This window comes from Oreochromis niloticus, linkage group LG6, assembly GCF_001858045.2.
Source record: "Oreochromis niloticus isolate F11D_XX linkage group LG6, O_niloticus_UMD_NMBU, whole genome shotgun sequence".
NCBI classification, from domain to species: Eukaryota; Metazoa; Chordata; class Actinopteri; order Cichliformes; family Cichlidae; genus Oreochromis; species Oreochromis niloticus.
The window spans coordinates 33,256,323-33,278,848 of NC_031971.2; the positions used below are offsets into that span (position 1 = coordinate 33,256,323).

Genomic DNA, 22,526 nt, shown 5'->3' on the forward strand with positions numbered 1-22,526 from the left:
AAACCTGATGTTAAGAAGACCATCCTCGAGCCATAAGATCAGTCAGAGAAGTGAGGGTGTCAAATGGAATAGTTAATCATAAGAAGCTCAAAGCACGAGTGAGGACGATGCCTCTGATCAGTTTCAGACGAATCGTTTCCTGTGACTGTTGCTGAGAATTCCCTTTCTTACTTATCCGGGAGCTTTAAGGATATACTCAGATGGTCTGATCGGTTTAAAGTTTTCATAAAAGATCAAATTTTCTCAGAAATGTATTCTATTTTTTTCTCTTTCTTGTTTCTCAGCCCTAGTGATGAAATATTAAAATTACATCATCAAAGTCTGGATATTGAATGCCTTCTTTAAATCTGGTTCAAAAAAGAAAGGAAAAGAAAAGAAAAGGCGAAGAAAACCATGAACATATTTCCAGAGGTAATATTAAAAGATGCACTCATTAAATCAGGTAGTTTAATAATAGCCTTTGCTTAGCATAATTGGGTCTCATCAGAGAGCATTGATTTCCTTTGCAGCTGAACAGGTGTGGAAATAGGGTCAGAAAGAGCAAATTTCTATCATTAATCTTCAGGCTCTCTATCCAGATGACTTACAAAAACAGGACTGATTATATTATGGTCACCATTAATAACAGAACATCAGGAATATGTTAATAAAATGTCACTATTACTGTATCCCTGTGTAGAAGTTACATATTATAAAGGCAAGTCACATTAGAGATACATACCTTGGTTGCATCTGAGATCATTTACTCATTCATACTCTCTTGAAAGTGAGTTTTATGCAAAGGTCAGCTCATTAGTAAAGTACAATTGGCAGCATAGAAGGTTTGAGCTGGTGTACAGTGCTTATAGAAACCCGAGGGATACGCAGAGAAACGCTACTGGTAGTTGTTTTTTAAACCAGCTTTTGGTTTTCCTAATATATAATTTGACTCAAAGTTCAAATAAAAAATACTGAATAGTTCAGTTATTTCTTTCACAGCTCCCTCTAAAGTCCTGATATGTGGGAAAGGATTACTGTGCAACCTTGGGAAGCCCTCATAAGATTGATTTATTTGTCTGTTAATCTTTTCATTGCAGCTTTCTTACAGATCTGGTCAAATAGACATTTCTTACTTATTAAAACTGAAGCTGTAACTGTGGCTTAAACTCCTGTGATACAGCAGCTCTACTTACAGAGTAAACATCATAAGGTGGTTTTTCTCTTTACCACACGATAGAACAGCTTTGAGGTTGTCTTCTTGTCCGGTATCACACTAAGAAGGAGATTACTGTATGAGACATACATGAATCCTTAGAGTGTCTCCGTGGTTTTGTAGGGATGTCAACAGAGGAGGTAAACACATAAAAGGGACACAAAGGGACACTCTCCTCCCCCCACAAAATGCTGTGGAGCCTGAAGGCTGGCAGAGTAAAGATTACCTTCCTCCAGAGGCCAAATTATTGACAAATCTCCCATGCTCCACAGAGTACAGGCCTTTGCAGTCTTCAAACATGCAGGCACACACTGGGGAGCTTTGAGGTGGGGGCTGGGGGCTGGCAGAAAGATGCAGGTCTCGTCCCTAATCCTCTCAGTTCTCTGTTTCTACCATTCATCTATTAGGTGCAGGAATAATAGTGACATGTGCCCTTAATGAGAGGTGAGGGTAAGATATTGGATTGTCAGCTGCTGCAAGTCAACCTTCCCCTAGCAATGACTGACTGAAGCACTTATATGTAGGCAGACTTACAGGATAATCTTAGGAATCTTAGTCTTTTGTTAGTGTATACATAATGGCTCCTCTGCACTTCTTTTTGTGTATACGCATTATCCCACCTTCTCTCAGTTCTTTTTCACTGGCACCTGAATACACACGAGTGTCCTTTACCATGCTCATTTGCTAAAAAGCAGTAACACCTAATAGAGAATCCCTACACCAGGCTGAAATCTGAAATTACTCTAGCTTATTTCTCTATTGCAGTTCATCAAAATGCAAGGCACATCACTGCTGTTTAAAGCATGAAGGTCAGTCATGACTGAAAATGTCCTCCTGACAAAGTAAAATGCTTTAGGACAAGCAGAGAAAAATGATATGCACACATGATACAAACAGATTTTTAAATATTTTCTAATGGGTTTCTCAGATCAAAATTGGTACAACAATGAAACATAAAACTTGCTGGCGTATTTTTGACCAGTAAATATTTTCAGTGGAGAAGAGCTACAACATAACCCTACCAAAACCAAGTGATTATATTGCTTAATTTTGAGAAATAGGCTTGTTTGCTTTCTCGCTTTGGGTTACATGAGAAGACAGCACTTTCATGTTTGTACTCTAAATATAAAGCCAGCAGGTTTACTTACAGTAGCTTAGCTTAGCATAAAGACTGGATACATTAACTCCATCCACTCCTGTTTTTATGTCGAACACTACAATGAACTTCTTCACCTCTTCATCTACTTTGTTTTCAGTTTTTGCATTTTCATTGGTTCTTTTTTAAAGCAATATATATTGAATCCTGAGGTGTAAATCTCATTAGCAGTTTGGTCCAATATTCCATTCTCCTGTAGCTGAGTTCAGTAGTAAACAACATAATTTTTCTGTTTCTTCAAGCATTAAATGGAAGCACGGTCGGCTCTTACAGAGCTGTCGCTGTATAGCTTGAGAGGAAATTTGCATATTTGCAAATTTGTTCAGCTTTCGCCTTTAATGCCGCTAGGTCCCTTTTAAATCTCTGTAGAGCAAACAGTGTTGTGAATGGAGTGGAAAAAACAAAAGACTTTCTCTGCACAGTAATAAGAGGACTCTCAGAGTCAGATTTCTGTTTCAGTTTGACATAAATAGACTTTTCCCGTAATTATGTTGTTACATTTCTTCTCATCTTAACATTTAGGGGGGCTTGCCATGACATGCTTACCAAGTTTTTAATGTTACATACTGTCAGCCCTCATCCAGGTTAGTCTTTGCATGTGATGTGTGGTTAGTTGTCATCATCACCTTAGTCTCCTAAGCCCATTTGAGTAGCAAAAGCTATTTCAAACTTGAAGGCTGCAAAGATGGATTTATAGACCGCTGCCGAGTCTTTCACTCTAACCTGCCAGCCACTGGTGAGTGCAGGGTGATTACAAGACATAATTCAAAATCTCATCATTACGAAGGCAGCAAAGAATGGCTTCACGGTGTTATGATTTTATAACATTGTCATTCCACGTAGATGAAATGGCTAGCTTAAATTAGCGGAGCGGTTGCTCTCTTAATAAAAACAGAGACAGTTAGTGGAAGATGATGGCTGTTTTCATTAATCAAATGTTGTCATTAATCAAAGACATTGCCTTACTGACAGCGGTGGAGTGAGAGAAACCTCTGGACAGATGTTTTGTTGGATCATTGGGTCAATTAATTTTGGCAGTGCTGCACAGACAGTGTGACAGATGTGAAAAATACTATATGGCTGCACCAGCTACGAAGGATAAAAAAGAAATGAAGGGTTTTTCTATAGTGGGCATGTGTATAGAAAAACATGTTATTTATGACATGTTAGTTACTTTATTTTTGATGAAAGGTTTGAATATCTTTGAACCATGAGCATCTGTATCTGCAGCCAGGCTGTGAAGGCAAAGCCTGATAGAAATCTGGAAATATACATATGAATCATGTTAAAAAATAAACTTTAAACAGTGTCTGGATTTAGATGGCATAAACACTCAGGTACAACTGATCAAAATAAAAGCATTGCTTGCATCTTTCTTCCTGTCTTTGTGTGTCTGCCTCATATTCTCACTGCAGTGTTGCAGGTTGCAGCTCCATCATAGATTTCAAATTCACAATGCACTGAACGTCAATACTTCAGCGCTCTTGGCTCCACCCTTACTGCTGCTCTTCATCAGCCTCACAAATACATGCAATCCCAGGGTACCCTGCCTCTAGGCCCACAGTCTGTCTGCATGGGTTTCTATGTGTGTGTGTGTACTTGGTCCTCCCTCCTCCCCCAATCCCACATCTCCCAAAGTGCTGACTGAAGCCATTCCCCACCTGCTGGCAGTCTGCCCAGACCCTGATATACTGTGTCACAGTACACATATAAACAACTATTGATCGGATAGAAAACAGCCAAAGTATTCCATTATCCTGGCATGGCCATATTTAAAGATGTCAGCTCATGCTCAGCCTGAGGGACTTGAGATGCAGGACTCATTCAGGCAATGCTTCTGACTGGTAATCTGTTAAAATATTTACCAGCCACAATTAAGTGGACACAAAAAACATCCGGCTAAGTAGTGTGGAGGCATTCATAGAAGTGTCTTTGTGTTGTATATGTGGTTGTGCTGGAGTGTGCGTGTGTGTGTGCAAAGGCAGCTAACCTATAGTAATCAATGGCCCCATAATTAGAGAGACAATCGATGGAGCATCATGAGCTATTAATTAAAAAGCAGTTTAGAGGCTTTTGTGGTCTCATTGTGTGTAGACTGAGAGAAAATACACACACAGACCACTTTATTAGGAACATGCTGGAATCCAATACAGCAGTTCTACTGTAAATTCTATTTCTGGAAAGAATCTACAGTGTATTGCTTTACTTATTGGTTTGCATGTTTATTTTTGTGTGTAATGGCCTTTTTAATGTTCCTAAAATAGAGAGTATATAAAGAGTGCTACACTGAAGCACACGTGTGTCCATTGGAGGTGGCCTAATACTCTACCACATGACCTATGCGCCTTTGCAGAAATGTTACTACATGTCCTGGCAGCACAGATAGGTCTGTTTAGTTGTTAACACACAATGCAAACACTTTTAATTAGCACAGGAATGAAACCTCTGTGAAACAAAATTAAAAGTTATTGTAACTATATCGCTGTAGTTATTTGGCCAGTGCAAATATATGTTGTTTTTCTCCGTTTTAAAACTGGCTCAATCAGTTTTAGCCATTTCTTCATCCTGTATTTGAATAAAAGAAACTGTTCAAGATTTTTTAGTCCAATATGAACAGCTCAGAGCTCAGTGATCAAAGCAGAGCAATGTCATAATGCTTCTGCAGCCAGTACTGCTGCAGCTGATGGGCTCCAGTGCCAAAGGACACCTTGTGTGTAAAGAAGAGACACACGTACAGAATCTGACAAAATGGCATCATTTTACGCTCACGGATAAGAACGCATTGGTCCAATGAAACACCAGAACCTCAAGCTAAAGGTTCTTAGCTATATTTTAAGGGGGGCAGAGAGGTCTGCAAGGTTAAGATGTTTTGTGCCAGAATGTTACATGAACTGTACCTCCACATGCTGTATGAGATAATAACCTAATTGACTCTCCAATTGGTTCTCAGCGAGCCTGTCTTTTTTCATCAAGCATCATAATTACAGGCTGTCTGGGTGTGAAAACGCCCTGTTATTGGCAAAGAAATGTCATGTTAATTCCACTGAATAATTTGCTTCCTTAATCTGAATCCTGTAATAAATGGAAACTGAGTAGATTCAGATTCCACTGGAGATAAGCAGCTTTATGCAAATGTCTTTAAGCAATAAAAAGACATTAATTGACTTTTCTTTTTTTTTTTTACTCAGCAGTTTAGTATTAAAAAAAATTGTCTGTAACTTCAGGTGTGAGAATTTGACCCATTACTGATGATGACGGCAATTTACATATTGGCTCCAGGATATTTGAATATAAGCACACATAAGCCTGTGCATGAAATCTGGCTATTACTGTCTTTTCATGTGAATTTTACAGTGTGGGCTTCGGCAACACCGCGTCTGTCGATTGTTTTGTTTTGCACAGGTTGGCCAGTCCCCAAGGACATTCCCATCATCCTGTCCACCCTCCCCTCCTGGTGACATGGCATAGTGGTAACAAAAGAAAACCGGGTCCTCCCCCATTTGTTCTTTTGTGTCTCAGACACACATACAGACACACCTCAAGGTGAATAAAGGCTTTTCTTCACCATGCCATTTTTCTATATATTTATATGTTCTTAAGTTAGAGAGAAAATGAGGGCATCAGCTTGACTGTACAGCAACCTCAGTCCTCTTGTGCCAAGAAAAAAGACAGCTGAATGAAAATCAATGTATCCTTTCAAATGACAAATTAACTGATAAAGTACAATAACAAGGTCCTCCAGAACACTTGGGCTTACAGAGCAGGTTGTGATTTAGTTCACGTCTTATTGACAGATCTTAGGACTTTACTAAAGCTTGCTATCCATACGGGAAGGGATCTTTATCAGCTGCTCTATTGTCCTTAATGTCCTAGGAGAAAATTCCCTGCCAATGAGGCTCATACCAGGTGTTATGGAGCATACTGTACCTCTCACAAATATGAAACTATAGAAAGGCAACCTCTGCTACTGTATCGAATCTTTTTTGGTTATCCACATTAGTATCAATGTGCATATCCTCTCACAAAAAACTAACTGCTACTTTACCTTTAGTTTAAAACAGAAGACAGTCACCTTGCACTTTCAAAAGCACATTACATAAGTAAATTATAAAATTATGCAAGCTATTTGTCTTTAAAATGTATGTTGCTGTTTAGCAAATGCAATTATTGATTTGGTATTTTTCTCAAAAGGTGCTCTGAGTACCAAGGCTGTGACCTTTAGCAAATTAGAAGTCATCCCTTTATCTTACCCTGTCATTCATTGTGTCAGTGTGCGTGTGTGTGTGTGTGTGTGTGTGTGTGTGTGTGTGTGTGTGTGTGTGTGTGTGTGTGTGATAATCTTTATATGTAGTCACTGGACCACAGAGAGGGATAATGTAATGTAAAGACGTCTGGGTTGCAGAACAAAGGATTTTTCATTCTGTGAGAATAACATTCGAGTCAACAATCATGTGTAATGTTTTATGATATATAAAGACATACAGCTTAGAGTGTATAAAACAACTTGAATCATCAACTGCTTTAATAGAACCGATTTCTTTGCCTCACTGTGTTGTGCTGGTTAATTAGAACCTGTGTTATTTATAGTGATGGAGAAACTGTAATGTACAGCACCGTGTTGTGAGGGGCCTGGAGCAGGGGGTTGTTTAAGCACCTAGTTAGACCTCTACTGACAGAAAATGTGTGGGAGGGAACAAGGAGAAACAGGAAGGAGACAGTGTGAGCTGTGAAGAGGAAAAAAAAAAGTTCAAATATAAAATCAACATGTTATTTGGTAAAATATCAAAAGTAATTACAGCATTTTCCACACATTTTTTCTTTTCTTTTTTTTTTATCTAGCAAAGAATTATAATCTCTGCTTAAGCCTTGTATTGAACAGCATCCAGTGGCTACAGGCACACACCGACAGGAATGCACATCTTATGTATAATTCAACTTTATTGTAATTCCGGTGCTATTTATAGAACTGCATCCTTTGTGTGGTTGTAACTAAAGCATAAAGTTCCAAAAGAAAAAAAAAGTCTAGAAAAGGCAAAAGAAAAAAACACCTTCCACCTGCAGCTCTCTCCTCTCTGTTCTAAGCACCTCCCCCCAGGTGAGACTGGGCATATGGTTCATATGCATATTTTACCATGTGGATGTCGTCCTGAGACCAACATTTGTACCATATCCACCAGACAACAACAGTGTTTCTAGTATCCCCGTGTTGGTTTGTTCTGCATCATCATAATACTGTTAATGCAGGATCAACATTGTAACCAACCATTCACGATATTGTGATGTCATAGCTTTGCAGGGTGAGGAAAAAGGGACAAAATGCCCTTCCTTATATAAAACCCTCCTGTGGAACTAAAGGTAAGTGTTTCAAGCGTTTTCTTCAATAATTTATACAATATGATAAATATATCATCAAGTTATGTTTGCTGTTAGCCACATTAAGGTCAATTCTGTTGTTTTGTTGGTGATAGTTTTTTAAGCATTAGCTAACTTCTTGGCTAATGCAAACTGAATGCTCAAGCAGTATCACTGGTCAGTTAGGAACAAAACCAAAGATATCAGATTTTGCGGAAAATAACTGCCTCAATGCCACCACATTAAAAAAGTTGGACTGACTTTGGGGCTTGCTAGTATAAAACATAACTCATTTTTAATAGTTATCTAGTTAAATGATAGGACTACAAGCATTTTGGAAAATCACTGGTTCGTACGTGTGCTTCATATCCAATGAATGTCCAAACTTTCCTGTTACAAGAATACTGTGGATGACAACTTTATTTACAAAATACAGAAAGAATTTTTATCCAGCTAAACAAAAATCAGGTTGTTTAACTGTTTAGCTGAAATCTCAGCCACTAGATGAGAATGCAATAATTACTAACATGCTAGGATGGTGAGAACGATAATGATGACAGTGATTAGTAGACATAGCGGGGCTGCAAAATTAAGTGAATTTTAATGTCAGTCACAATTTTGGCTTCCCACATCTAAATGAACGTGATTAATCACAACTATGATTAAAAAATACTGAAACAAGCAAATGCTCTTTGAGCAAAAAGACTATATCATGTTTCAAGGCACCTTATTTGTCTGAAAAAAGGTTTTAGTTAACAGGAAAAAGGAGCAACATAAAGTTGAAAGCAGCGCCCTGTTGATTAAATTTTGTGTAAAGTTTTGGTACATTTTTTATTTCAATATTTATTAATTTTCCTTTACATGCATTGAATTTAGGGGAATTTTATTTTGCTGCATAGACTTGTGCATTAACAGGAATGCACAACATGAATGGGAATGCAGTTTTGTGTTTACCTGACAGGGCAATTAAAACGTTTTTTTCGCTAAAAATCAATGAATATTCATGAAAAAAAGGGATCTCAAAGCTGATCAAAGTAATTATGATATTGATTTTGGCCATAATTGTACACCCCTAATATGTGGTATTAGAAGCCTAAGGATAAATATGCTCTCTTTCCATTGATTGAAAAATAAAACATTCTAAATCATAATTTAGAGAGCAACTTCAGACTTCGTTTTACTTCCAAATAAAATCACTTCTAAATAGTCTGGAAAAGAATTTGTTGGGACTTCATTAGACTTCCTGTTTCCAACTGACTTTCTTTTTAAAATCTTGCTTGGTCACATTTCATCTGTATGTGATGACTGGCTGCAGTTACATCTGACATACAGGTCATATGCAAAATGTTGGAAAGCTTTTCTAAAACCTTTAACTTTACATTCAGCACGTCATTAATAAGTGAAACTATCTTAAAAGTGCAGTTCAGCATTTTGGGAAATATATTTATTCACTTTTACTGCATGTTTGTTTTAATGTTAAATATCAAGCTACTGCTAAATTAACCCTGTTATTGAGATTTATCTACACAAAAACCAGAAACAACACTACAAGACAATAAAGCATATATCCAGCAAAGCTGATGTCTGCGTGCAGAATCCAGCTCTCCAGTTAGGTCAGTATTGAATAATGCAGACTCCCCATATTTCCTTTCCCTGAAATGGAGATCTCTAGCGCCACATCTCTGCAATCACACCCATTATTCCGCTTGGATAGGCAAAAGGTCCACGGTGCATTCATGCACGCACACACAAACTTTCCTGACACAGGCCAAATAAATTCAGGGCCTCTGCCAGACAAGGAATGACAGGCTAGTTGGTACTTTGAAGGCGTTACTCTGACAAAAAGATGGATTTCAGGGCAATTGTTAGCTACCTAATGTGGTGCATGTGTAGCCATCTCAAAGCTTGTTGCACACTGGGTGTAAAACAATGTTTATCCAGTCTTCTCAAATGGAGACTTTAGTGTTTCTGAGGGAATAGTTATTGTGACAAATAACTATATTCAGTTAGCACTTATCAGCCTTTTATTAGGGGCATCAAACACTGCAGCTTTTTATGTTTTGTATCATATCTGTGTAATTAAACCAGATAAAAATGAAGTTCTTATCTGTTGCCAATAGCTACTAAGAAATCTTACTTCATACCTACTGTATCAAGCCTGCTTCAGATTCATTTTATACTTCATATGTTTCACACCTTATTCTGCACCTGCCTCTCACCTGTATATGTCACTTTTCACATTCACGATCATGTAATGTTTTTCCCTCGACCCTGTCTCAGCCATACAGACTCTCATTTTACCATCTTTCCTGCGTTGTTACCGCTCCCCAAGTGCTGCCCCACCCCTCTTGGTTCCCGACCCTCTCCCCATCCCACACACCGTGCTTCTACCTCCACCCTCCTCTTCTCTGCTTTCTCCTTTCATCCCTCCCTTACTCTCTCTTTCGCTCTCTCTCTTTCTCTTTCGCTTTCCATCTCTTTGGGTATTTTCCACCTCTTCTGAGAGTCACACCTCATGAATTATTTACTCGTGCATGTCAGTGGGGGATTTAAATCCGTTTCTTGACCGTTTATTGCTCAAAGACAGGAAGGCAGTGTTTTGTCAGCGGAAGAAAACTAATGGTTCTTTTAATAAAGGTGATCATTGGATGTCCTTTCAGTCACACTCTCTCTCTCTCCCCAGCTGACAGCAGAATACTTGTCAAAAAAAATTAAGGAAAGATTAACAGTGAAACCCGCAGGAGCACAAAGTGTTAGCCATAAGGACATTCAAGGTGAAAGAACAGTGATCAAGCCAAAATTACATCATCATTTGGATAATTTATGCATAAATAGTAATGTTCATGTAGTTGGATTCATTTAAGTAAATCTCAAGAAACAGATATCCTCCACACACATCCACCGAAATGAAATATTAACAAAAAAGAAAGAAAGAAAGTGATTAGAAATCTGCCTCGCCCCTCTCCGCACTTGCAGGACTGCATCGCATGAACATGCACATACACACTTCCCTGCAAAGTGAATGCCTTTTTAATGATGGCCTTTGCCATAAATCTTTTTTTGGAATAAATTAATATAAATCAAATGTGACTGAAACTTTCATCTGCTAACACCATCACTGAACCTGCAAACCTGCAGATTCTTTTTTTGAATTTGCTGGTGCCTCCAATTGTAATTATCACATCAAACACCCCCCAACACCCTCCCCAGTTTTATTGGGTTATATAAACATAAAGCACATCTTCTGTTTGTGTGCAGTAACCATGCAAACGCACTCCAACGCCCTTTTAATTTAACTCACTGATGCATGTCAGTCGTATCAGCACTCTGCTTATTAGTGCCATAGAAATGTAAGGGTTTATAGCAAGTAGAGAAAACCAGAGCAGTCGAAATAATGATGAAATACAGCATAAATATTGCTAAATGCTGCAACTGACTAGATTTTATGGTAAGCTTTTTAATTCAAATAGTATATCATGGCACTAAAGCAGTGTGAATATCAGACTTTAAAGTGCACATGAAACAGTCGCTTTTTCTTTGAGGGTCTGTGTTCGCTCCAGAAAACCTGTCTCTGTTGGGGGAAGCCACACCCTGCTGCCTCGTGACAGAGAAACTGGGGATGGTGGAAGAGTCCTCCAGCATACACACCAACACAGCACACACACACACTATGGCGAGAGAGAGAAAGCGAGAGAGACAACTGAGCAAAGTCATCACTGAGGTGTGAAGAGAGGATGAGACTGAACACGCGTCTCTTTTCACCTCACTCACCCATTTCATTATCACTGCAAAGAGCTCTAGAGCAGCTTCACATAAAATGAATAAAAGACCACTTAATCAAACGAATGGCTTGAAAAGTGGGGTTTTCACTCGAATGTGGTCATTTAAGTCATTAAAATAAAATTTTAAAAAGGGAAAATTGGGCAAGAAAACAAGTGGCTTCTTATCCCCAGCTGCATTTGCTAACCTGGCAACACTGGGGAACCGAGGTTCATGTGGATCAGGGCGGGGCACAAAAAGATCACGCTGTGAAACACTGACACGTGAAAAATAATGGAAACACAGGAAGCTTCTTTGTTTAGAACTGTTTCAGATATCCTCACCAGGGTGATTTTTGTGAGGTAAAAACTAGAACTAGATGTGAAAAAAGCATTAGTTGATATTTTGCACTTAAAAATTTATACCAAAATGACAACATATGGGACATTTTTGACAACTAGTAGGGTTTGGTACACTTATTTACTGAGACTGGGATACCTACACGACTATGTCAAATATAAGTATTGCTGTATTGTACGATAGTACTGTTCTGAATTTCTTAAATCTTACAATCTGACAAATAACGCCATTATTAAAACAACAGAAAATAAAAATAACACTGAAACTTATCAAAAATAAACTGGAACTGAGCATGAAAAATTTTTTAATGAGTAAACACAGTCTTATAAACACTACTAAACCTTTTTTACTCATATTATGTGTGGCTAAATAACAGAAAGGGTAGACAAATGCAATATAAATGCATTTTTTTGCAGTAAAACAGCTCTCATTGTGAAGAAAATTTCTGTTATGCTTTGTGTGAGCATAAAAATAATAATGTTAGGTGATGTATCGTACCTATTTCAGAGACAGTTTACCATAAAGCTTCAGTATATAAAAATAGGCACTTTTACACAAATTAGCCTCATGTAATCGCATCAGTGTCAACATTTGTAAAGAATAATAAAGTATCAAAACAGCTAGAGGAGATTTCTCTCTTTATTACTTTTTACAAATCCTAATTTGATTTTCAGTCAGATCACAGTAATCCTAGCAATCCTAGTAGAACTATTATTCTGTCATTTGAAAAAAAAAAAACAGAAAAGAAAAAACGCACAACCACAAACTGTAGTGATTCAATACAAGTACAAAAGCACATGCCGCTGTTTCCTTTATAGACATGCAGACACTGGAAATTTAGGCCATATGGTTGTGCATAAGTAATCAGGCAGGCGCTTTGTAACTTGCTATATGAAGGAGTCACTTACAGATCAAAAACCTTTAGTCTGACATGTGTTTTAAAGTGAAAATGAAAACATAAATATGTCAGCCGTACAGAGTAATGTTGTTGATATCTTTACACCAAGGAAAGGAATGGATTTTCTCTCTAATTAGCAGCTTTACAATGACCCTGCGCTGATGACCACACCCTGAGCTGCTGGTGTTCACATGTATGTCTCCCACTTTCACCAGCTAACCCCACCCCCATCTCTCCTCCACGAGGGGCAACATAGCCGCAGTGTTATACAACGCTTCTTGTGCCGTGAACCCTTCTTTTGTCCCAGTCTTTAAAATCGACTGCAGCCTGCGTGCTGAACCTGCTGCTGAGTTATCACAGTCTTAATGTCGAGAATGTATTAACCAGGTTTATAGAGTGGAGATCAGTTACAACCGGAGCTATACTCAATAATACACTGCAAGTATATGTTTGTGTGAATTTTTGTTAGAACTCAGTATTATTGTATTTACAGTACATGTATTATACTTGAGGGTGGGGTCAAATAAAAAAACAAAAAACAAATCCAGGTTTTGCACTATTTCCAGCAGAGACACAATGAAATAAGATCAAGTTCGAATTTTTTACTGACAGGCTCCTTGAAATAAAAACAAATGCCGAACTGCCTCAAAAGATGCAAAGTCAGCTGTACATGAATGTATTTGACAGACTGTTCGCTCAAGCAAGGTGTGCTGTATTGTATGGACAAAAATTCGGACTCAGCAGAATGCAAAGTAAACACCACTCATACTCATACACAGTTACTGTCCTTCTTGTGTTTCCTCACTGGTACAAGTTGTCACTTATTATGAAAATGCTACTTATACCTCATCTTACTGTCTCACACATTTCCTGAAGACTCATAAAATATTGTATGGCACTGAAAGAGGCAGATGGTCCATAAGATAATTTAAAGGTGCAGAAGACTGATGTGTCAATAAACTTCTATATTAACAGTATAACTGAGGAGATGACATAGAAATTTGCAAAGTAATTTTCTTTTTGTTTTCATTCACCATGTTTTATAGATTTTATTAAAAAAATGTCTGATTTTATTCATAGCAGCAACACAGTGTCCAAGGAGGTGGCTGGGACGCTGGCCAGCTGTTGTGTGGGAACTAAGTGCCACCACCTGGTAAAAAATGATATAAATTGGATTGTAAGATTAAATCATGCACAACTTTGTTTTTTCTAGGTTTTCATGTGGGGATCAAATGCTTGCGTTTGATATAAATTACAATCTATATAGTGTCTTTGAAATTTGGACTGCTGTTCTTATAAAACAACATATATATCATTAGTTATAGATATTATATTGTTATAGATAGTTATAGATATGTCTTTGGCAAAACAAAGTACTGATTATTTTGTCACTTTATACACAAAACGTTTCTCAAGTGAAACCTATGCACTTGTGAATGCAGTCTTTATGCTGGGGTACAATTAGATATTTATATTATTATAGCATCAAGTTATGAAGAGGGCTGTGTCACAGGAGGTAATTCCACGTGTTTGATTTGGCAGACTTTTGACGTCAGCTGCTCCTCCAAACACAAACCATAAAATAGTTTCTCATCTTGGGCTGGAATCGAACCGGGGACCTTTCGCTCCTTAATGCGTAAACCGCTACACTACCATATTCACTCGAAGGGCGGGACTTCTGTAACGTAAATGATCGCGCTCACTGGTAAGAACCAATCATATGTCTTGGTCTTGTACGGTTTGTGTTTTCCGTTGATTCACGTCGCACATGCGCAATTCATTCTGAAAATGGCGGCCGTACAAGGTGGTATGGGCGACGCGGACATAAAAACAGACATTAAAACAGAACCATCAGCCGATGGCTTTGGAAATAACAATGCTAACGATGGTAGAGTGCTCTCTGCGTCTCCCGGCTCCAGCTCTTCGACTGGAAGCAACAAACAAACAGCCGCGGTTACCCCGGAGGACCAGCAGACATTGCTGGCAGTCCTGCAATTCCTCAAAAAGAACAAACTCAGCGAGTCCGTCGAGATTTTGCGTCGTGAGGCGGGATTACCGGAAAATTCACTGGACCCGAAGGCGAATGAATCGGCCGGGGCAGGATCGGGAGGTGCAGCCGGTATTGTGGACTTAGAAGGCGGGGATGCGAGCTCTCTTCTCAGCCGAGTTACCGGATCATCCTCCGCCGGAGCCCAGGCGCCAACCAAAGGTACAGTACAGTCGGGGTGCTGCCGCTTTTATGTATGAAAACACTTAACAAACGTCTCCTGATCAACCACGAGTTTGACACAACAGCCTAATATAGTGGTATCAGTTAGGGATAATGCTCAGAGCGCTAAGAGTTAAGCACTTTTATACTACAGGGTGTGTTAACTTCGAGTACTAACATATTTATATGTTTATATAGCCTTACGTTTTACGGCAGGGTTACTTCGTGTTCATTCAGTGAAGCGATTGCAGTGATAATGTGTTTTTAATGTATTGGTACCATTATAGGATGTGAAATTGTAATTGCAAATAGAAAGTAAAAGTTAAATGTATTAACTGTAATTAACTGATTAATACCCTTTCAAGTTTAAAAAAAGAGAGGTAAACTTGAGTTTATATGCGGTGGAAAGAAAGCCAGGGTCAGATACAAACTCTGCAGTTCTCTAAAGAAAAAGGAGGTTTAGCTTTACCAAGCATCAAAGTGTATTTAAAAACAGCACAAATCAGACCTTTGATATATTGGTGATGGGATGGACACACTGCAAAATCGAAAAGTTTGGAAACAGGGAATTTTTATGGTGGTTCGCATCAAACTCGAGATTTATAGCTGGCAATCATGACAGAAAGTTCAAGCACTGGGCAAATAAAGGCATCACAGCAATATGCACAATGGTTAAGGATGAAAATATGTTGGGTTTTGAAAGACTGAAGGAAAAATTTGAACTAGGTGAACATGAAGAATTTTGATACCTAAGATAAATAAGGTATTATTATGAGAAGGTTAAAACTGATAAAATAAAATGAGATTATTGAGGTATTTCAGAAGAAAATGCAGGGAAATCTCTGCTTTGTACAGAGATTTAAGGTCATGCAGAAAGACCTCCTTTCTGTATATTAAAGACAAATAGGATAAAAGAAAAGAAAGAACAAATAACTTTAATTTGTAAAACACAGTGCATGGCCACTAGCTCCAGGATAAAGAGAGAATTTAACTGGAAATATGATCTATTGTTGTTGTTGTTGTTGTTGTTTTGTTTTTTTAAAACTCCAAAAACTTGGAGGAATGCTGCATGCTGGAGACTGTGTGGACAAATTGATGTAGATTGTGCACATGTATTTTGCTCATGCCAAAAGATATAGGGGTTGTGGAATAAAATGTGCAAAGCTTTAGCATATGGAATACCCAAATCATGCAAGACATTCTATTTGGGCGACTAGTTAGATGACACAGGACAAAAGGAGGATGGATTTTTACTGTTTTTACTATTATCAGTCAGTTAAAAAGCAATCACCAGTATAAAGCGGGATCATTGACCTCAGAGCAGTGGTCGTGCATTGTTAGTAAAAAAAGTTTTGAAAAAGGCAAAGTTGTATTTACTTTGTAGTTACACTGACAGTTTAGATAATCTTAAAAATGTTTTTTTCCCACGTGGATAAAACCAACACACTGCTAATACAACCCATCTCATTGGGACTTTTTCAGCAGCAGTTGCAGAGGACCAGCCAGATGTCAGTGTGGTACTGTCAGCTTACAGCCAGCAGGGAGATCCAACTCTGTATAAGGTCTACTACAGGGACCTCAAGAAGTTCATAGAAACAGTATTGGACTGTCACAGAGCCGAACTGTCCCAGGTCTTCTACCCACTTTTTGTCCACATGTATCTGGAGCTGGTGTACAACAACCATGAAAGCGAGGCTAAGGCCTTCTTTGAAAAGTGAGTCTAATTGTACATATTTCCAAATATCAGCCACACTCTATTTTCCGTGCACTTTAATGACTTTATTTCTTTATGTTCACCTCCCTCTCAGGTTCAGTGGGGACCAGGAGTGCTACTATGAAGAGGACTTGCGCATTTTATCTGGCTTGACCAAGAAGGAGCACATGAGAGGCAACGAGACTTTGTTGGACTTCCGCACCAGCAAGTTTGTCCTGCGTATCTCCCGTGACTCTTATCAGCTGCTGAAGAGACACCTGCAGGAGCGTCAGAACAACCAGATCTGGAATATTATCCAAGAGCACCTCTACATTGATATCTTTGATGGCATGCCACGCAGCAAGAGCCAGATAGATGCAATGTCTGGCAGCTTGGCAGGAGAGGCCAAGCGTGAAGCCAATAAAACTAAGGTTGGATTTATACACCACACATTTGGACGTTTGACAACTCGAATTTTGAACCCTTGACCCCTAGACTGAGGGCATCCAAAAGCTTTTTAAAATTAAGATAGCCTCACATGTATCTGCCGCCAGTTTGAGCAATTACTTTATTTCTTTCCCCTATATACCAGACCTTTTGAAATGACATGTCCTTGTTCCTTTGTCACTCATCATGTGCAGGTTTACTATGGTTTGCTGAAGGAACCAGAAATTGAGCTGCCCCTTGATGATGAGGATGAGGAGGCAGAGAATGAGGAGGGTAAACCCAAGAAGAAGAAGCCAAAAAAGGACAGCGTGGGCTCCAAGAGCAAAAAGCAGGATCCAAATGCTCCTTCCCAGAATAGGTAGGGATTGTTTACACAGTACTGTACTGTGGGTTTGTTGCACACTACTGTAGAGGCTAATCTAATCTTCTTGGTCAGATATATTTTGAATGTCATACTTTTTAAATCAACTCAGAAAGAAGTCTGATAAAATGTGTCCTATTTAGGATACCCCTGCCAGAACTCAAAGACTCAGACAAGCTGGACAAGATCATGTACATGAAGGAGGCCACAAAAAGGATTCGTCTAGGACCAGATAACCTCCCCTCCGTCTGCTTCTACACTTTTCTCAATGCATACCAGGTAAAGTTTTATGATGCATTTCATTTGTTTGCCAGAGGAGCGGCTATTCTCCAAAACGATGGTTAGTCAATACCTATTTTTTTGGCCATAGTTTCAGTTGACTTACGTTTTCCCATAGAGGGGACAAATAAAAATGGGGGAAAAATTATTTTATCCCACACCTGGAGACTTGTTCATGAGTGATGATGAATTTAATAAGCAAAAAAACCTCATTATTCTGACATATTTCCATGTTTCCAGTGTAGGGAAATATGTAGGATTGCGTTCTGATTGTGGATGTTTGGATATGATATCGGTCGTAGTTTCTGAATTTTCATACGTCTAATGTTTGTGCATTGTAGCAGTGAAAACTATGACATAAATTAATTGTATTTATTTTCTTAAGGGTCTGACTGCAGTGGACTTAACTGATGACTCCAGCCTGATCGCAGGAGGCTTTGCTGACTCCACAGTACGAGTGTGGAGTGTCACACCGAAAAAGCTCCGCAAAGTCAAGTCTGCAGCAGGTACACTATTTTATACTGACAACATCTTTACTTGCAGATATAAAATGCTTATTTTTCTAAAACATTGCCTTTGAATTTTTTCCTATTTTCTCTTAAGACTTGAACCTGATTGACAAAGAGTCAGACGATGTGCTGGAAAGGATCATGGATGAGAAAACGGCCAGCGAATCAAAGATAATGTATGGACACAGTGGACCAGTGTATGGCATCAGCTTCAGCCCGGACAGGTAGAGCCACTCGTCTACCTGACGATAATGGAAATTACATGTTTTTTGTAAAATCCTTTAATAATTACACTATTTATTTATTGATACAACAGGTCAAGCTGTATATGTCATGAAAATGTTTTTTTCTTTTCAGAAACTACTTGTTGTCCAGTTCAGAAGATGGTACTGTGAGGTTATGGAGTCTCCTAACGTTTACCTGTCTGGTGGCCTACAAAGGGCACAACTACCCAGTGTGGGACACACAGTTTTCTCCCTATGGCTACTATTTTGTGTCTGGAGGACACGACAGGGTAGCCCGGTAAGAAACTACAGACCTTGTTTTGTCATTGTGTGATAGCATATTGGAACATCATGTTGTTGTTGATCCTCATTGGCTCATTCTAGAGGTGCTTTTCATTGGTTCACCTTCTGCTCTTTTGGGGTTTTTTTTCTTTTTAAACAGACTGTGGGCGACAGATCACTACCAGCCTCTGCGGATATTTTCTGGTCACCTGGCTGACATCACTTGCACTCGTTTTCACCCAAACTCCAATTATGTGGCCACAGGATCATCTGACCGTACCATCCGCCTGTGGGATGTCCTAAGTGGAAACTGTGTGCGCATCTTCACTGGTCATAAGGTTAGAGTTCAACAGACATCATTTAGAAAATGTCATTTTAATCACATTATATTGAAATGTGCATAATTGTTCATGTAATGCTGTATAGTGCAGCACAGTTAGAAATAGTAAATGCTGTTTAAACATCTGTGAGTCTAATATTTTAATGTCATCTTCCAGGGTCCCATCCATTCACTCGCTTTTTCCCCCAATGGGAAGTTTTTGGCATCAGGGGCCACTGATGGCAGAGTCCTCCTGTGGGACATTGGCCATGGATTGATGGTGGGAGAGCTCAAGGGCCATACAGATACCATCTATTCCCTCAGGTTCAGCAGGGATGGCGAAATCCTTGCTTCTGGTGAGTGTTCCAGGTTTCTTTATACTTTTCCATTAAGTGATTAACCTCAAACAAATATACAGCGTGATCACGGCTCAAAAATGCACTATAGCCGGAGTGACAAAGTGTAATGTTTTCTAGGTTCTATGGACAACACGGTTCGCCTGTGGGATGCAATGAAAGCATTCGATGACTTGGAAACAGATGACTTCACGGCAGCTACAGGACACATCCATTTACAAGATAACTCCCAGGAGCTTCTGCTAGGCACCTACACGACTAAATCAACACCTGTTATACACCTTCACTTCACCCGGAGGAACCTGCTTCTGGCTGCTGGAGCCTTCAATCCTTGAGACCATTTCCCTCTGAGAACATAATCAATGGAAGCTAGAAATTATGCAAAACTTTGACTGCCACAAGTAACTGAGGAAGGTTATGGCACAGTGAAAATAACTATTTATCAGTTTACATCTGGCTAGCATAACAATTAGGTTAGCCAACTATGAGAGCCAAACAGAGGACTGTATGTTTAAGTCGTTGTGTTGAGTACAGCCTTACTGAATACATGGCTGACATTTCTGTACTATAGTCTTTTATACTGGTGCACACTGTAAATAAAGAAAAGTGTTTTCTATGTTTTGGGCATAGATGTTTTTATTGTTAACATTGGAAAACCAAACACTCAAATTTCATTACAAGCATGTCCAGCTGCTCTTTCCATTCCAAGCTGTTGGAAATGATGGGCAAATGGAAGCCTGTAAGGACAAAAGAGAGTCAATCAATTCAACTGAATAACTACAACATGGTGCCAAAGAACACTTTCACATGTGGCAGAGTAAACGACCTGCTTTGCCACGCAAGCCACAGTTGCCTCCCCAATAGTTTTCAAAACGGCAAGAGATGTATTTTTATTCTTTAGTAATTTATCATTTTTATGCACAGCAGAAACATTGTTTGCATACTACAGGCAAAATACACATTTAGTGCAAACATGTAAGTGCAATAATAGACAAGCAGAATAAGCATGGGTGATAAATATGGATCATAACTCTTCTTTCAGCTGCTTCCTTCAGGAGTCACCACAGTGGATTACCAGCCTCCACCTCACCCCACCCTAGCATCCTCCTTTGTCACACCAACCCTCTGCATATCCTCCTTCACTACAGCTCCATATTCCCATATAAATATGGGTCAAATTCTACCATTAAGAGCAGAATAAAATCTTGTGTAATAAAACATAATTAAAGCTAACAATCAGAATTTCATTAATGTTTTGGTTTAGCAAGCAGTAGAGAAGAGTCACAATCACGATTATGAAAATCAGATATATTTAAAAGAAATAAATCACCTAATGAGAAATGGATAGACACAACCGTAACATTCTGCTAAAATTTGACTCGACCATAGTACTTGGAAAGCTGGTGGCTTTCTGTCCCCAAAATCTTGTTGCTTGCCTACAGACAGTGTAAACACTGAAATGCAGAAAGACTAACATACTTACATAATCACTTTTCGGTGACAGCAGGCTTTTTCTTAGGCTTCAATTTGAAGAAAAGGGCGATGGCTGCTAGGCTAGCATATGTGGCCAAAACACACTAAAAAGGGGCGGGGGGAGAAAGTATATAAGTGCTGTGAGCAATGCAGTATGACAAAGTATGACAGCAGCAGGGACGTAGAGCTTCTTGCTTTTAAACAGCTATACAATTATGCAGTTTATATACACAACTCACATTCCTCCTTCCTGTGATTGTGTATGCATTGAAGTACTTGGCAATTCCAGTGAACTGGTGCTGGGTTCCAGCGTCATGTCCTGCCATGATGGATATCAGATGGTCCTACACAAGAAAAATGGCAAATAAATAATTAGTATACTATATGAAAAGCAGATATAGTGACTGTACAGAAAAATAACATCTTCCAGTTGCTCCCTTTAGGGGTTGCCACTGTGCATCACCTGCCTCCATCTCACCAACCCTCTGGATAACCTCCTTCACTACATCTGTGAATCTTCTCTGTGATCTTCCTCTTTTCTTCCTGTCTGGCAGCTCTAGCATCTTTTCCCCAATTTAACCACTCTCTTCTCTACACTCAAACCATCCCATCCTCGCCTCTTGAACTTTGCATTCAAAGCGCTTGACCTGAGCTGTCCCTCTGATATATTCATTTCTAATTCTGTAAATCCTGGTTACGCCCAATGAAAATGTTAACATCTTTAACACTGCCACTTCCAGGTTGCCCACCTGTCTTTCTGTTAACGCAACCATCTCACCACCATCGTCTAAAACCCCTTTTTCACTCTTGCTGAAAGAACAAGTTCTCCCAAATGATTACTACACTTTGTAAGCAAATCATGTCTCTATTTAATATTTTAGGTACATTTTATGGTAGTGATTTGGTTGGGAGCTATTGATCAGAGAAGGCATGACACGACATGATATATTATCATTTTCTGTAAATGTAGAGAGAGGTGAATTCAGAAATAATCAAGGTCCTAACAGAAACTATAGCTAAAATAAATTAATTCCTAGTACTGGGTAGACTTTATGGGTGCTATGCAACTACTACTCTGATGCACAACAAAAAAAAAACCTATCGGTAAAGTAGCTACTTAAAGTTAGTACCATCATAGTTACATAAGAGACGTTACAGCCTTTATAGTTGCTAGCCCAACATGGTACGTCATTAAAATATGACCGACGTGAAGGACATGTCTTCGCATGAACACCTAGAATGCCAGGTTCTGCTTCTGGTAAAACAACGCTGCAATTCAAATGCATTAATACGAGACATTTTAGCGAGTAATGCACACTCTATAGTCGTTAACGTTAGCTTGCTAGGTTAGCCTGCTAGGTAGTTTATTAGATTCAGATCAATGGCTTAAGCAGTACAACATCACAAATGCATTGTAAAGACAACTTGACTCTACTCATAACTGCTCAAAGCAAAGTAACTGGTCTAACTTCTTTCTCAAGGTCTTGAGGCTTACCTTAAACACTCGACCCCCGTACAACCAGAATGAGACAGGTGCCCTTCAGCAGAGGCCGCAATGCTAAACTCGCTAGGAAGTCCCGCCCATGGTCAGTGATCTCGGACTGCGGCATTATTTGTTAAAAATACTGTCACTCAAATTTAAGGTCGAGCGCGTTCA

General features: G+C 39.0%; 2 protein-coding genes across 3 annotated transcripts; one reads left to right on the forward strand and one right to left on the reverse strand.

Annotated features, from left to right (window-relative positions):
- The first annotated feature begins 14,470 nt into the window (after nucleotides 1-14,470).
- On the forward strand, nucleotides 14,471-20,012 carry taf5 (TAF5 RNA polymerase II, TATA box binding protein (TBP)-associated factor). Of its 2 annotated transcripts, none has more exons than XM_019359613.2 (11): nucleotides 14,471-14,926; nucleotides 16,409-16,640; nucleotides 16,735-17,050; nucleotides 17,261-17,424; nucleotides 17,571-17,706; nucleotides 18,092-18,212; nucleotides 18,310-18,439; nucleotides 18,573-18,737; nucleotides 18,882-19,059; nucleotides 19,219-19,396; nucleotides 19,517-20,012. In XM_019359613.2, exons 1-11 carry the CDS (start codon nucleotides 14,506-14,508, stop codon nucleotides 19,729-19,731), a joined length of 2,256 nt encoding a protein of 751 aa, XP_019215158.1. In that variant the 5' UTR covers nucleotides 14,471-14,505; the 3' UTR covers nucleotides 19,732-20,012. The 2 variants fall into 2 exon arrangements, with proteins under 2 accessions (XP_019215158.1, XP_005458591.2); XM_005458534.4 differs by having other exon boundaries at nucleotides 14,472-14,926; nucleotides 16,412-16,640.
- Nucleotides 20,011-22,503, reverse strand: atp5md (ATP synthase membrane subunit k). Its single transcript, XM_003453830.5, has 4 exons — nucleotides 22,365-22,503; nucleotides 21,109-21,213; nucleotides 20,880-20,973; nucleotides 20,011-20,133 (listed from the first exon to the last, which is right to left on the reverse strand). The coding sequence occupies exons 2-3, from the start codon at nucleotides 21,193-21,195 to the stop codon at nucleotides 20,884-20,886; spliced, it is 177 nt and encodes a 58-aa protein (XP_003453878.1). The 5' UTR covers nucleotides 21,196-21,213; nucleotides 22,365-22,503; the 3' UTR covers nucleotides 20,011-20,133; nucleotides 20,880-20,883.
- Nucleotides 22,504-22,526: the final 23 nt, after the last annotated feature.

What these genes read in the sequence shown, in the direction of transcription:
- taf5 (XM_019359613.2), top strand. Translation starts at nt 14,506, where the DNA reads ATGGCGGCCGTACAAGGTGGTATGGGCGACGCGGACATAAAAACAGAC. An exon ending in CAAAGTCAAGTCTGCAGCAG is followed by an intron (nt 18,213 to 18,309) that starts GTACACTATTTT and finishes TTTTCTCTTAAG; the next exon opens with ACTTGAACCTGATTGACAAA. An exon ending in ATCAGCTTCAGCCCGGACAG is followed by an intron (nt 18,440 to 18,572) that starts GTAGAGCCACTC and finishes TTTTCTTTTCAG; the next exon opens with AAACTACTTGTTGTCCAGTT.
- atp5md (XM_003453830.5), bottom strand. Translation starts at nt 21,195, where the DNA reads ATGGCAGGACATGACGCTGGAACCCAGCACCAGTTCACTGGAATTGCC. An exon ending in CAATCACAGGAAGGAGGAAT is followed by an intron (nt 20,974 to 21,108) that starts GTGAGTTGTGTA and finishes GCCCCTTTTTAG; the next exon opens with TGTGTTTTGGCCACATATGC.